Here is a 12175-nt window from a genome sequence, read left to right as displayed (position 1 = left end):
CATTTCCCAAGACTGTCCGCAAAACCAACCCAACAATGCTCTGAGAATTACTTTACCAGAAGGACTGCTTTGCCAGAAACGAACTACTCCAAACCCACCCACTCACCTATTTCAATTTAGGATGGGAGTAAATGCTGGGACTGTCAACGAGAGTGGCCTCTCAGAGATGCTCTCTCCATCCTGGCGAAAACATCTCCTTTAATTCGTATCCTGGAAATCCTTGAAACATGTAGTACGTTTACTCTAGTGGGGTCACGGGTGCCCCACTACCATAAGTACCACACCCATACATTTCTCCTCTCCTCTGACCAATCTCTATGTTTATAACCTTCCAACAAAGCCTCACATTTACCCTTCTCCGGACCACATTCTGTGAACATATCACCCTCACATCTCACTCACCCACTCCTTGTCGGGGACTTGACAATTCCATGGTTGATGAGCTTCCAGGTTGACAGCCAGACACCTCACTTGTGCTGGTTCCAGGGTCCTGCTCAGTGTCTCTGACGTCACTGTCTCTGGGCTGACAGACAGTCGCCTCACTTGTGCTGGTTCCAGGGTCCTGATCAGTGTCTCTGACGCCACTGTCTCTGGGCTGATTTTGCTCTCCCTCCTCTGCGGCCGGACTGCATTCAAATGGGACATTGCTCGCAATCTGACCCTGCTTTGGTGCTTTCTTTTCAGTGTCCCGATCATCCTCACTGGATGAGCTGCCTAGTGACAACCTCTTGAGAAATTTCTGTACCCGATTTAATTTCCCAGCTGAAATAAATGACGAATTACAAGTTATACTAGTGTGATTCAGAGCTCAGCAAAACAAGGATTTACAGTGGGTGGCTACAATAAGATCATGAGACATAGATACAGAATTAGGCCATTTGGCCTATCGGATTTGCTCCGCCATTCAATCATGGCTGATCCTTTTTAACCTTCCTCAAACCCATTTCCCAGCCTTCTTCTGTTAACCTTTGATTCCGTCTCCAATCAATAATCTCCAGGTCTCTGCCTTAAATACATCCAATGACCCAGCCTCCACAGCTGCTTGTGGTAACAAACTCCACAACTTCACCACTCTCTAGCGAGAGAAATTTCTCTGCATCTCTGTTTAAATGGATGACCCTCTATCCTGCGGTTGTGCCGTCTTATCCTGGACTTCCCCACCATGGGAAACATCTTTCAACATGTACTCTGTCTAGCCTTTTCAACATTCGAAAGGGTTCATTGAGATTCCTCACCCCCTCATCTTTTTAAATTCCAGTGAGAACAGCCACAGAGCCATCAATCAATGAAGCCGAGACACTGGCTGACCGATGTGGAGTGGAACTGTGCTGGTGATTGTGAACCGCACTGCCTGCCAGGTGACCATCCCAATAAGCCAGTGACCAGGCACATCCAGTCCCAGATACAGAACAGGATAGACACAAAATTACTGGTCATTGGTTATGCAGTAGTTGAATACATTGATAACCAGGGGATCTTAATGGAATGGTGTCAATTGATACCTGGAAATATCACTGGGATTATTTTACACAAGAAAATTCTCCCCAGATCTGAAGATTTCGGGCCCGAAACGTTGTCACTACCTCCTCCCATAGATGCTGTTTGGCCTGCTGATTTCTGCCAGAATTTTGTGTTTTTATTTAATTCCAGAATCTGCAGATTCACTCGTGTCTCCCTAGATCACAAACTGTTCAGTCACCAGCGTCATACACAGATCAGCCTGCTGATTACAAACTGTCAGATCCCCTGAATCACATACTCGCCGTCTGCTGTGTCAATGTGTCCGGTCCCCTGGGTCACAGACTGACTATTACCTCGAGGCGCAGACTGTCCTGTCCCATGGGTCGTAGACTAACAATTATCTCGAGCCCCACTCTGTCCTGTCCCCTGGGTCACAGACTGACCATTACCTCGAGGCGCAGACTGTCCTGTCCCATGGGTCATAGACTAACAATTATTTCGAGCCCCACTGTGTCCTGTCCCCTGGGTCACAGACTGACCATTACCAAGATACGCACACTGTCCCTTCCACAGGGTCACAGACTGACCATTAACTCAGGATTGCAGGAGACAATGTGCTGGGTGGACATTTGGCAGGGTTGCATTCATTTGCTGCAGAGCCGAATACAGGCGCAGAGATATCCGGTGACAAGTTTATAATCCATTGGTTGGACCAGTTGAAATGGCCTGTACAGTTCTGGGACCAATACTACAGGAAGGATGTATTAGTACTTGACATACTGCAGATTGAATATTCTATTTACAAAAGATTGAATCGGATGACTACATTTTCTGACTCAGAGAAAATCATTTGAGCATATCAGCATTGAAGCTCCTTAAACGTCTTTTGAGAAAATGACGTTCACCGTTTGTCCACAGCCTAGACATTCATTGGGGGGGGGGGGAGGTTAAAACACCGAAACACACCACAAATATACCGACAATGAGCTGTCTGCTGATCGTCAGAAATTCTAAAAGTTGGCAATGTTCTCGGCTCGGCTACAGAAAACAGATATCGGAAACTCCCTTCATCTCCTTTGCGCAGCCGTCAACAAAACCAAGGGGAGGTTGACAGCTACCCTACCAAAACCTGAAATGTTGTGTTATCACACAACCCCTGAAATCCAGGAAATGCTCCAATCATCTGGCTCTGAATTTTATAAATGAACGTTGGAGATGTCTTTCACCTCTGAACAGGCCCTGATGTGCAACAATCCCTGAACCTGGACTTTAACTTAACAAACAACACATTTTTATGGGTCTTTTACTCTCAGCCACCTGATTCAGGATACTCTGCTGCTTCCACTCAGGTGAAGTTTTGCACGGTGACCTGAGTAATTCCACCATTACCGGTGACATGTCCCTGCACTGGAAATGTTAAATCGATCGATTATTCAAGACCACTTTTCCATGGGATTCAATGACCCTGTTCGATGAAACTTTTCTGTGTCCGTTAGCATCTGTGTCAGTTACTTCATCTGAACTATTGTGCACAAACACGACGGAAGTTTAATTATAAAGATCCCTGTTATCACACCTGTAGACATTTTGATTCCGACTGACGATTCCTGGTTGTTGTTTTCTTGTTTACTCTTTGTTCCCGGTGTAGAAAAGCTCCGCCTGCGGGTGATGGTCTGAATTACACACAAGCAGACAGTGAGTCAGAGACACGATTACTTTATAAATATGACAGAGCCTACATCAGTACAGGAGTTGGCTTCGGGACCAACCATTCCCCTTTTCCATCAACTTCCACACCATGTCTGTATGTCTCTCCAGTGATATCTGGAGCATCCTTCTGACAGAGTCACACCACAACAGAGCACAGATACAGGCCCTTCAGCCCAATTAGAAAGTGCTAACCATATTGCCCACAGAGATAATCCTAATTTCCTGTTTTGAACCCATTTCCCTGCTGGCCTACTCACTCCATCTTCACATCCCAACTGCTTCTGGAATTATACAATTGTGTTTCCTCATACACTTCTTTTGACAGGTGCCTCCACATCATCACAAAACTCTGCGTGAAACCGATGCTGCTCGTGTTGATTTCCAATCTGATTGCTATTGCTTTACCCATTTAGATCCCCTATAAGCTACGATAATCTTAATCATGAACACCATCTATTAATTTTGGGTCATCAGTGAACTTACTGGTCAAGCCTTGTGCATTTGCATTCAAATCATTGCTTTCAAATAACGAATATCAAATGTCCCAACTTGTAGCCTTGCGGTCCTTTTTCAAGGAAAATCCGTCAACCAGCCCTCTTTGCTTACTACCTTCAAGGCAATCTTGAATACATCTAACTTTCTCTCCCTGGACCGGATGTGAACTTATCTTCCAGACCGAGCTTTGTCAAAGGCTTTACTGTAGTTCAATGTACAACATCCATTCCCGCACCCTCATTGACACTTATCTTCAAAAAACTTCAGAAGTCTTGTTAAACACAATTTTACATGCACAATGCTATGGTGTCTCCTGATCAATCTCTGTCGATCCGAACGTCGGTGCATGACTGTCATATATTGTGGAAAGTTATTTCTGGCACCACCCCTACCCTTTTCGCCACTCACCATCAAAACGCCGAAGTGGCAACCCGTAGTAAGATAATATTTCTCCAAATGCTCAAAATTCCTCTTCCCAAGTAATTATTCCAAGAGCTTTCCCAGCACCGATGAGACGCTCACTGGTCTATAATCCCCAGGATTATATATATTATGCGTATCGAATTACAGAACAAGAGATGCCATCCTCTAATGATTACTACGCCTGTGGCCAGAGAGGACACAAAGATAATTGCCAATGTCATTGTAAACTCCTCCCTCACTTCCTGTCGTAAAGTGGTATATATTGGTTGCTTCAACAACACCTCTTTCTGAACACTGCCATGCTACTATGCTACGTCACAATCACTGTCCATCTCATTGGTAACTCTGAAACAAGGCATTCATTAGGCACCTCACCTGTCACCGCATCCTCCAGGCACTTTGCTCCTGCGTAGTCCTACTCTCAATCTATTCACCCTCCTCTTCTTCACCTACATGTAGAACGCCTTGGGCTTTCCTTCATCCTACTTCCCAAGGACTTCTCAAGTTCACTTTGACCTCTAAGTCAGTTCTTAAGCTACTTCAAGGCTACCTTATGTTTCTCTAGAGCCTTGCTTGAATGTTGCTTCTTTTTCCACTTGCGAAATTTTCTAATCTCTTGTGAACCACGTTTCTTTTCTCCGAACATTCTTCCCCTTTCTGAAGCGACCTTCACAGTTCCATTGTGCATTTGTCTGTGAAAATGTTTTCCCAATTTGGAGTGATTGCAACTGGGTCTGACAGAGGTATAACTGGTACTTCTGGGCACATTCAGTCACACTCAAACTATTTCCTACCTTCCTTTATACAGACATGTAATGTCTAAAGGACGAGTATTTGAGTAAATGAGACTCACCAAACTTCCTCCTGACTGAATGAAGGAAAACTCTGAGTCCGCAGGGTTTCTCCAGTTGGTGCTCTCAGTCTTCGGCTCGTTCAATTAATGCTGTTCCCTCGTCTTCAGTTGTTCTTTGTTTCCAGTTGTGGGCTTTTCTTCCGATAAATCCTTTAGCACAGGACTTACTTTAATCAGAGGGATAACGAAGCACGTTAACAATACAAAGAAGAACAAAACATTTCAGTTTAATGTTCTTGAAAAGAAAACTCTTTGAAATTTAAATCTTGAACACAAATATAATGATCCGTGTGATTAAATCTGTAACTGTCCTGCACATTTTTCAAAACCCCACACGGGATATAAAAGAACACACATAAAGCTGGAGGAACTCTGCAGGCCAGGCAGCATCTATGGAAAAGAGTACAGTCGACATTTCATTTCAAATCCAGTCAGCATCTTTAGCACCCTCTCCAGCTGAAATGTATGCATGACAAGTTTTTCACTGACCCTCGGCACATGAGAATAATAAACGAGTCTTCACTTTAATTGTGTGGCAATAATAGACAGACTGAGCTTCTGCTCTGGAACTTCTGGGGGAAGAATTCGCGGAAGTGTACAAATGTTTGAGAAGCCGGTAAAAATGGAAAGGCTTCCTTCTTGCATTAATAGGGTTATATACCTGGAGACATTTGCTCTCTTCGGCAATCCGTAACAGTGGAATGGAGTCAAGGAAAAAAGAAAGCCCACCCACAATGCGAGGACGTGACATATACTCACTTTCTTGTCTGAACGGAAGAAAGATTAAACTGCACAACCACGAGAAACAAATCCTCAGATGCAAGGAACTGCGCACGCGACGTCAGATGGGCCGAATGGCCAAATTCTGCGCTAATATTTTATGGCTTTGTCTGGTGGCGCCAGAGTGACGTCACGTGTGGGTGAGAGCTTCTATTCAAAAGCTGTTTAGTGGAGGTTTTAATGATTTCAGGGGAAGAGCGAAGGAAATATAACGGGTTTCGATCACTGAATCCGATGTTGTGGATGTAAAGTCCTTTGCCAGTTGCCCTGCTCTGCCAGGTTGTCCGTAGAGTGGGCGGTGTGGTACCTGTCTCGAGTTCGGTCACAAAACCCAGAATGTTTCTACGGAAGAGTTTCCACGGTGATTTGATTTGAGATGGTTCGGTCAGTGCTGTGTCTCGTTGTTTAGTATTTTCAAAAACAACAGTTTTACTACTGTAAACAGGAATTGCCAGCGGGGAAAGACAGATTTGTATCAGTTAACAGAAGACCTCTAGTCTCTGCTGTCCTTGCCTCCCGGCAATCTGAACAACCCGACAGTGAGCGAATCATTTAGACAGCTGATCGATGAGGTGGATTATATTTCTTGGTCGTTGAAGTTCGCCCAGAGTCAGTTGGACGGGGTTGATGTGAAGTTTGGAGGGTGTCACAGTGAATGAACCCACACCCGAACGCTCTGCGTTGTCCCTCCGACGTCCTGCCACAGATGGCGCTGCGGGGACCTCCAGCAGATCAGAGCACAGTGCGGAACCCAGCAGATACCGGCGATTCTCCTGAGCGGGCGGCGGTGAGGAATCGTGGGTTTGTGCAAACTGAAGGTCGGTTGCAGTGGGTACGGGCCGGGACGGAATCAGTCGCCAGTGCTGCAGGCCTGGTTTCAGTTTTGCGCCCGAGCCGGGAATGTATGATCAGTTAGTTATGATACCCAAGTTGAGAGTGTAGATGAGGGTGAAGGGAATCTGTCCACGGGTTCGATTCTGGGGTGAGCGATGGGAAGGATGTGGGGCTATTGGCGGGGTGGGGGGAGGTTTGGGGCTTACGGATTATCGGACGCAGCGTCCCGGGAAGGATGGGTCCCGAGGCAAATCAAGTTGTAAACAAAGGAGGATCTTTCTCTTTGGATCAGACATGATTCGCGCCCTTTCAGGAAGAAGCAAGTTCCTCTTTGTATTAGTTACTGTCTAATCTTGCTGTTAACATTGAGTTTGTTACAGGGCCCCAGAGTCTGCAAACAGGTGATTGTTAGGAAAGGGAAGTTCACGGTGAGAAGCTGTTACTTGGACTTGAATTCCGTGCTTAGTGATGTTCCCGGGGTTACACCCATTCCTACTTGTCGTGTATATCGATAATTTGGTTAAGGAGGTACAGGATATGGTTAGTAATTCGGCACAAATTAAATTCAAGCAATTACATTTCTGAAAGACTGTAAGTATAAACTAAGCCCTCTGATTCCCGCTCCCCACTCAGAACTGACCAAAATCTACTTCAAAACACGCAAAAGCTTGAAATGAGCGAACACTGAGGGAATGTGAGTGGCTTTAAAGAGCTGGGCTGCTGACAACACAATACTAGACTTGAAGTGATTGCAGCTGGGTCTGACAGAGGCGCACCTGGCACATTCAGTCTCATTCCAACTGTTTCCTGCCTTCCATTGTATAGATATGTAATGTCTAAAGGACCAGTGTTTGACTAAAAGAGACTCACCAGACTTTCTGCTGACCCAATCAATGGTATCTCTGAGTCAGATGGGTTCTCTTCAGTCGGTGCTCTCAGTCTTCGGGTTGGTTCTCTTGTTGCTTTTCCCTCGTTTTCAGTTGTGGTTTCCTTCCAGTTGAGGTTTTTCTTCCAATAAATCTCTCACCGCAGGTCTATCTAACTAGACATATAATAAAACACATTAGCAATACAAATGAGAAAAAATATTTCTGTTTAAATGTTGAAGACAAATATAACGATCTCAAAGAACAAATCTGAAATTTCCCCTCCCACTTCCCAATGCCTGATATGGGATACGAAGGAGTCATCGTTCAGTTATGGTCCGACACAAGGTGTAGGATGAGAATTATCTGTCCATCGAGTCTGCTCCACCATTCAAACATGATTTTTATTCCAACACCATATTCCTGTCTTCACCCTGCAACCCTGAAGCTATTGAGCAAACACGAACATATTTAAATCTACCATAAATATGCGCAAAGGGCAGCCTCCACCAACCTCTGCGGCAACAGATTCCACACAGCAGCCATCCATATAACCATATAACCATATAACAATCACAGCACGGAAACAGGCCATCTCGGCCCTCCTAGTCCGTGCCGAACTCTTAATCTCACCTAGTCCCACCTACCCGCACTCAGCCCATAACCCTCCACTCCTTTCCTGTCTATATACCTATACAATTTTTCCTTAAATGACACAACTGAACTGGCCTCTACTACTTCTACATGAAGCTCATTCCACACAGCTATTACTCTCTGAGTAAAGAAGTACCCCCTCGTGTTTCCCTTAAACTTCTGCCCCCTAACTCTCAAATCATGTCCTCTCGTTTGAATCTCCCCTACGATCAATGGAAACAGCCTATTCACGTCATCTCTATCTATCTCTCTCAAGATTTTAAATACCTCGATCAAATCTCCTCTCAACCTTCTACGCTCCAATGAATAGAGACCTAACTTGTTCAACCTTTCTCTGTAACTTAAGTGCTGAAACCCAGGTAACATCCTAGTAAATCGTCTCTGCACTCTCTCTAATTTATTGATATCTTTCCTATAATTCGGTGACTTGGGCTGAAGAGATTTTTCTCAAGCAACGCTGCAAGCCCGGGTGTTATCAGCCCCAGGGTGCTCAAAGCCTGTGCCCCCCAGCTATGTGGTGTACTTCACCATGTCTTCAACCTGAGCCTGAGTCTCCAGGGGGTTCCTGTGATGTGGAAGTCGTCCTGCCTCGTCCCTGTACCGAGGACACCGCGCCCCAGTGGCTTCAATGACTACAGACCGGTAGAAATGACCTGACATATCATGAAGACCCTGGAGAGACTTGTTCTAAAGCAGCTCCGGCATTTGGTTAGGCCACACTTAGACCCCCTCGAGTTCGCCTACCAGCCCCGACTAGGAGTTGAGGATGACATTGTCTACCTACTGAACCGTGTCTACGCCCACCTGGACAAGCCGACAATCACTGTGAGGGTCATGTTTTCTGACTTCTCCAGTGCGTTCAACACCGTCCGCCCTGCTCTGCTGGGTGAGAAGCTGACAGTGATGCAGGTGGATGATTCCCTGGTTTCATGGATTATTGATTACCTGACTGGCAGACCACAGTACGTGCACTTGCAACACCGTGTGTCAGACAAAGTGGTCAGCAACATTGGGGCTATACAGGTCCTTTCTCCCTTATTTTCACCATCTACACCTCGGACTTAACTACTGCACAGAGCCTTGCAATCCTCAGAAGTATTCTGATCACTCTGCCATAGTTGGATTCGTCAGCAAGGGAGATGAGGCTGAGTACAAGGCTACGGTGGGAAATTTTGTCACCTGGTCTAAGCAGAATTATCTGCAGCTTAATGTGAAAAAAAAAAATACGCATTCTCAGGTGGTGGACCTGAGAATGGCTAAAACACCGGTGACCCCTGTTTCCATCCAAAGGGTCAGTGTGGACATGGTGGAGGATTACAAGTACCTGAGGATACGAATTGACAATAAACTGGACTGGTCAAAGAACACTGAGGCTGTCTACAGGAAGGGTCAGAGCCGTCTCTATTTCCTGAGGAGACTGAGGTCCTTTAACATCTCGTTGGTCTCGCCCCACAGAGAATGTTCGTTCCCCCGGCTCCCCGTCTGAGGGGGCAAGGTCACTCTCCTGATCCCAACTCCACACGATCCCCCACATCTATCCAAAAAAAAATCACTGCCCGTCCCGTGACTGAGCATGCGCAATGTGATCGTATCTCATAGCGCAGAGGGCAGGGCCTCAGAAAAAAAATAACCTACAGATGCTGCCGATCTGCAGTAAAAAGGGAGCAGGAAACAGGATCGTGTGATGCACCCATGGTCTCTCATTTAAACCCGTGACTCTGCTTCTCGCTCCTCACAGGCTACCTGATCCATCTGCCACATTTTCCATTTTTCAAATTAACACCAGCTACGTTTTTAATTTTTCTCACTGTATCATTCCCATCCCATCCCTATACCCCCTTGGTCACAGAAATACGGGTTTGATTCCCATTGCTGTCTAGCAGATGATTCAGACCCAAAAAGAAATTGTGCAGTTTTCATTCAAATCACTTCTACAAACACTAATTTATATTTACATCCTCTGGGCTCACTGGACAGGAACACTGAAATATCAAGTGAGAAACGGCATGTGGAGGCCATTCCGCCCCTTTAACCAATGACAATATGATAGCAGCTCTCCCATCTCAGCCACATTTCTTCCCAATCCTCATTGACTCGATCCCTTCAGTCTCCACCCATCTCCCAGCCTCTTTATTCAGTGAGGGTGATCATTGAGTCTTCACCGCCTCTATGGTAGGGATTTACAAGCATTCACTAACCCTGGAGTGGAGACATTTCCTCTCATCTCAGTCGGGGACAGTCCACCCTCTTTTTCAGAGACCGGTTCTGATTCAACCGATAATGATGTTGTGCATTTCAATGTTCACATCTCAGTCCTCGATTCTCTAAATGAAGGGGTTTTTGCATTTGATCTTTCTTCATATGATGACCCACCACCAGGGATCAGTCTGGTGAATCTTCATTGCACTCTCTATAGCAAATATTCACTGACGTCTTTGTTAATCCTCTGTGGAATTAAGTTCCATCGACTGCAGTCCGAATCACTCACCTCTACCCTTGTCACTATTTCCACCTTCCCACCTCCCCCTCTCACCCGGATCCACCTCTCACTCCCCAGCTCTTGCTCCATCCCCACCCCTCACCACTTTTCTCTGACTATTTCCCGTCCAAACTCAGTCCAGAGGGAGGGTCTCGGCCCGAAATGTTGACGGTCCACTTCCCTCCACAGATGCTGCCCGACCCACTGAGTTCCTCCGGCAGTTTGTTCTTTGGTCTGTATAACCCGTGTTAGTATGAGGAGCGGGATTTTACACCATATTCCAGGTACAATCTCAACAAAGCACAAATAATTGTTAAAGTTATTTTCATTCTTATACCCAGTAACTCTTGCAATAAATACAATGCACCTTTGTCTTCTCTCCCTACCAACTACACTTCAGTCCATCCCCATTTAATCACATTCAGGATTTCGGTTTGTCCTACAGAAGTGGGAGATCTCACATTTCCCAGACTGGGCTCCAGCTGACCTGTTGTTCCCACTCACTTGTTTTGCCTCCGTAACCCCGGAACCTTTTGACAACAGCCACAGAACATAGAACAGTACAGCACATGAACAGGCCTTTCGGCCCACAATGTTGAATTCAAACTATTCAAATTGCCAACTAAACTAATCTCTTCTGCCTACACAATTTCCCCTCACATTCATGTGTCTATCTAAACATTTCTTAAAAGTCCCCGATATACCTGCCGCTATCATCACACCAGGCAGCACATTTCACCAAACCGCCACTCGGTGTAAAAAAAAACACTTTCCCCTCACATCTCCTTTCAAACACATTTCACCTTAAATGCATGCATCTTGATCTTGACATTTCTACCCCGGGTAAATAGCTATTCTCTGTCTACTCTATCTATGTGTCTCGTAACCTTATTAACCTCCATCATCTTGCGTGAGTCCAGAGAAAACTGTCGACTAAATCACATAATCTTATACACCTCCATCGTCCTATTCCTGCGCCGCTCCAGAGAAAACAAAACAAGTTTGTCCAACCTTCCGTTATAGTTCATGCCCTCTAATCCAGGCAGTATCCTGGTAAACATTTTCTGTGCCCTCTCCAAATCCCCGACAACCTTCCGAGAATGGGGACGACCAGAACTGTATGAAACACTTCAGATGTGGCCTAACTCAAGGTTTATGAAGCTGCAACATAACTTTCTGAATTTTGAATGCAATACGTTCACTAATAGATGCAAGCATGCCATTTGCCTTAACCACCGTGTCAATCGGTGTAGCCACTTTGAGGGAGCGATGAACTTGGATCTCCAAGATCCCTCTGCTCATTGACACTGTTAAAGGTCTTGTACTTAACAGTATATTATCCCTTTATAATTGACCTAACGAAATGCCAAGATGATCTTCACTATTCAAATCTCAGAGTTTTCGCACGTACTGTTGAAATTATTGACAAGTGTGCATGCATGTACAGGAAGATGCAGATACAGAATAGCACTGACTTGCAGCAAAATCACAGGCAAGTACATTCAGATAACACATGGAACATAATTTATACAATTTTATGTAATTATCAATATAGTAATACAAATTTTATATCATTAACAATATACAAATATATATGTTGTGTCAATAATCATAAATATA

General features: G+C 45.2%; 1 protein-coding gene across 7 annotated transcripts in view; it reads right to left on the bottom strand.

Moving 5' to 3' along the window:
• LOC132388608 (NACHT, LRR and PYD domains-containing protein 12-like) overlaps positions 1–12175 on the bottom strand; it is a 46167-nt gene that overhangs the window by 21004 nt on the left and 12988 nt on the right. For 2 of the 7 annotated variants that reach the window (XM_059960981.1, XM_059960982.1), the window contains exons 3-6: positions 7427–7598; positions 4943–5109; positions 3038–3134; positions 403–762 (exon numbers count right to left, since the gene is read on the bottom strand). In XM_059960981.1, the coding sequence (XP_059816964.1) occupies positions 403–762; positions 3038–3047 (370 nt within the window). In that variant the 5' untranslated portion in view covers positions 3048–3134; positions 4943–5109; positions 7427–7598. The remainder of the gene's footprint in view (positions 1–402; positions 763–3037; positions 3135–4942; positions 5110–7426; positions 7599–12175) is intronic. The other 5 variants (XM_059960985.1, XM_059960984.1, XM_059960983.1 and 2 more) reach the window with 5 other exon arrangements.

The sequence above is a fragment of the Hypanus sabinus genome, unplaced genomic scaffold (assembly GCF_030144855.1).
Source record: "Hypanus sabinus isolate sHypSab1 unplaced genomic scaffold, sHypSab1.hap1 scaffold_366, whole genome shotgun sequence".
In the NCBI taxonomy this organism is placed as follows: domain Eukaryota; kingdom Metazoa; phylum Chordata; class Chondrichthyes; order Myliobatiformes; family Dasyatidae; genus Hypanus; species Hypanus sabinus.
The sequence above is the reverse complement of the archived record's forward strand: the minus strand, read 5'-3'. Positions and strand labels throughout refer to the sequence as shown.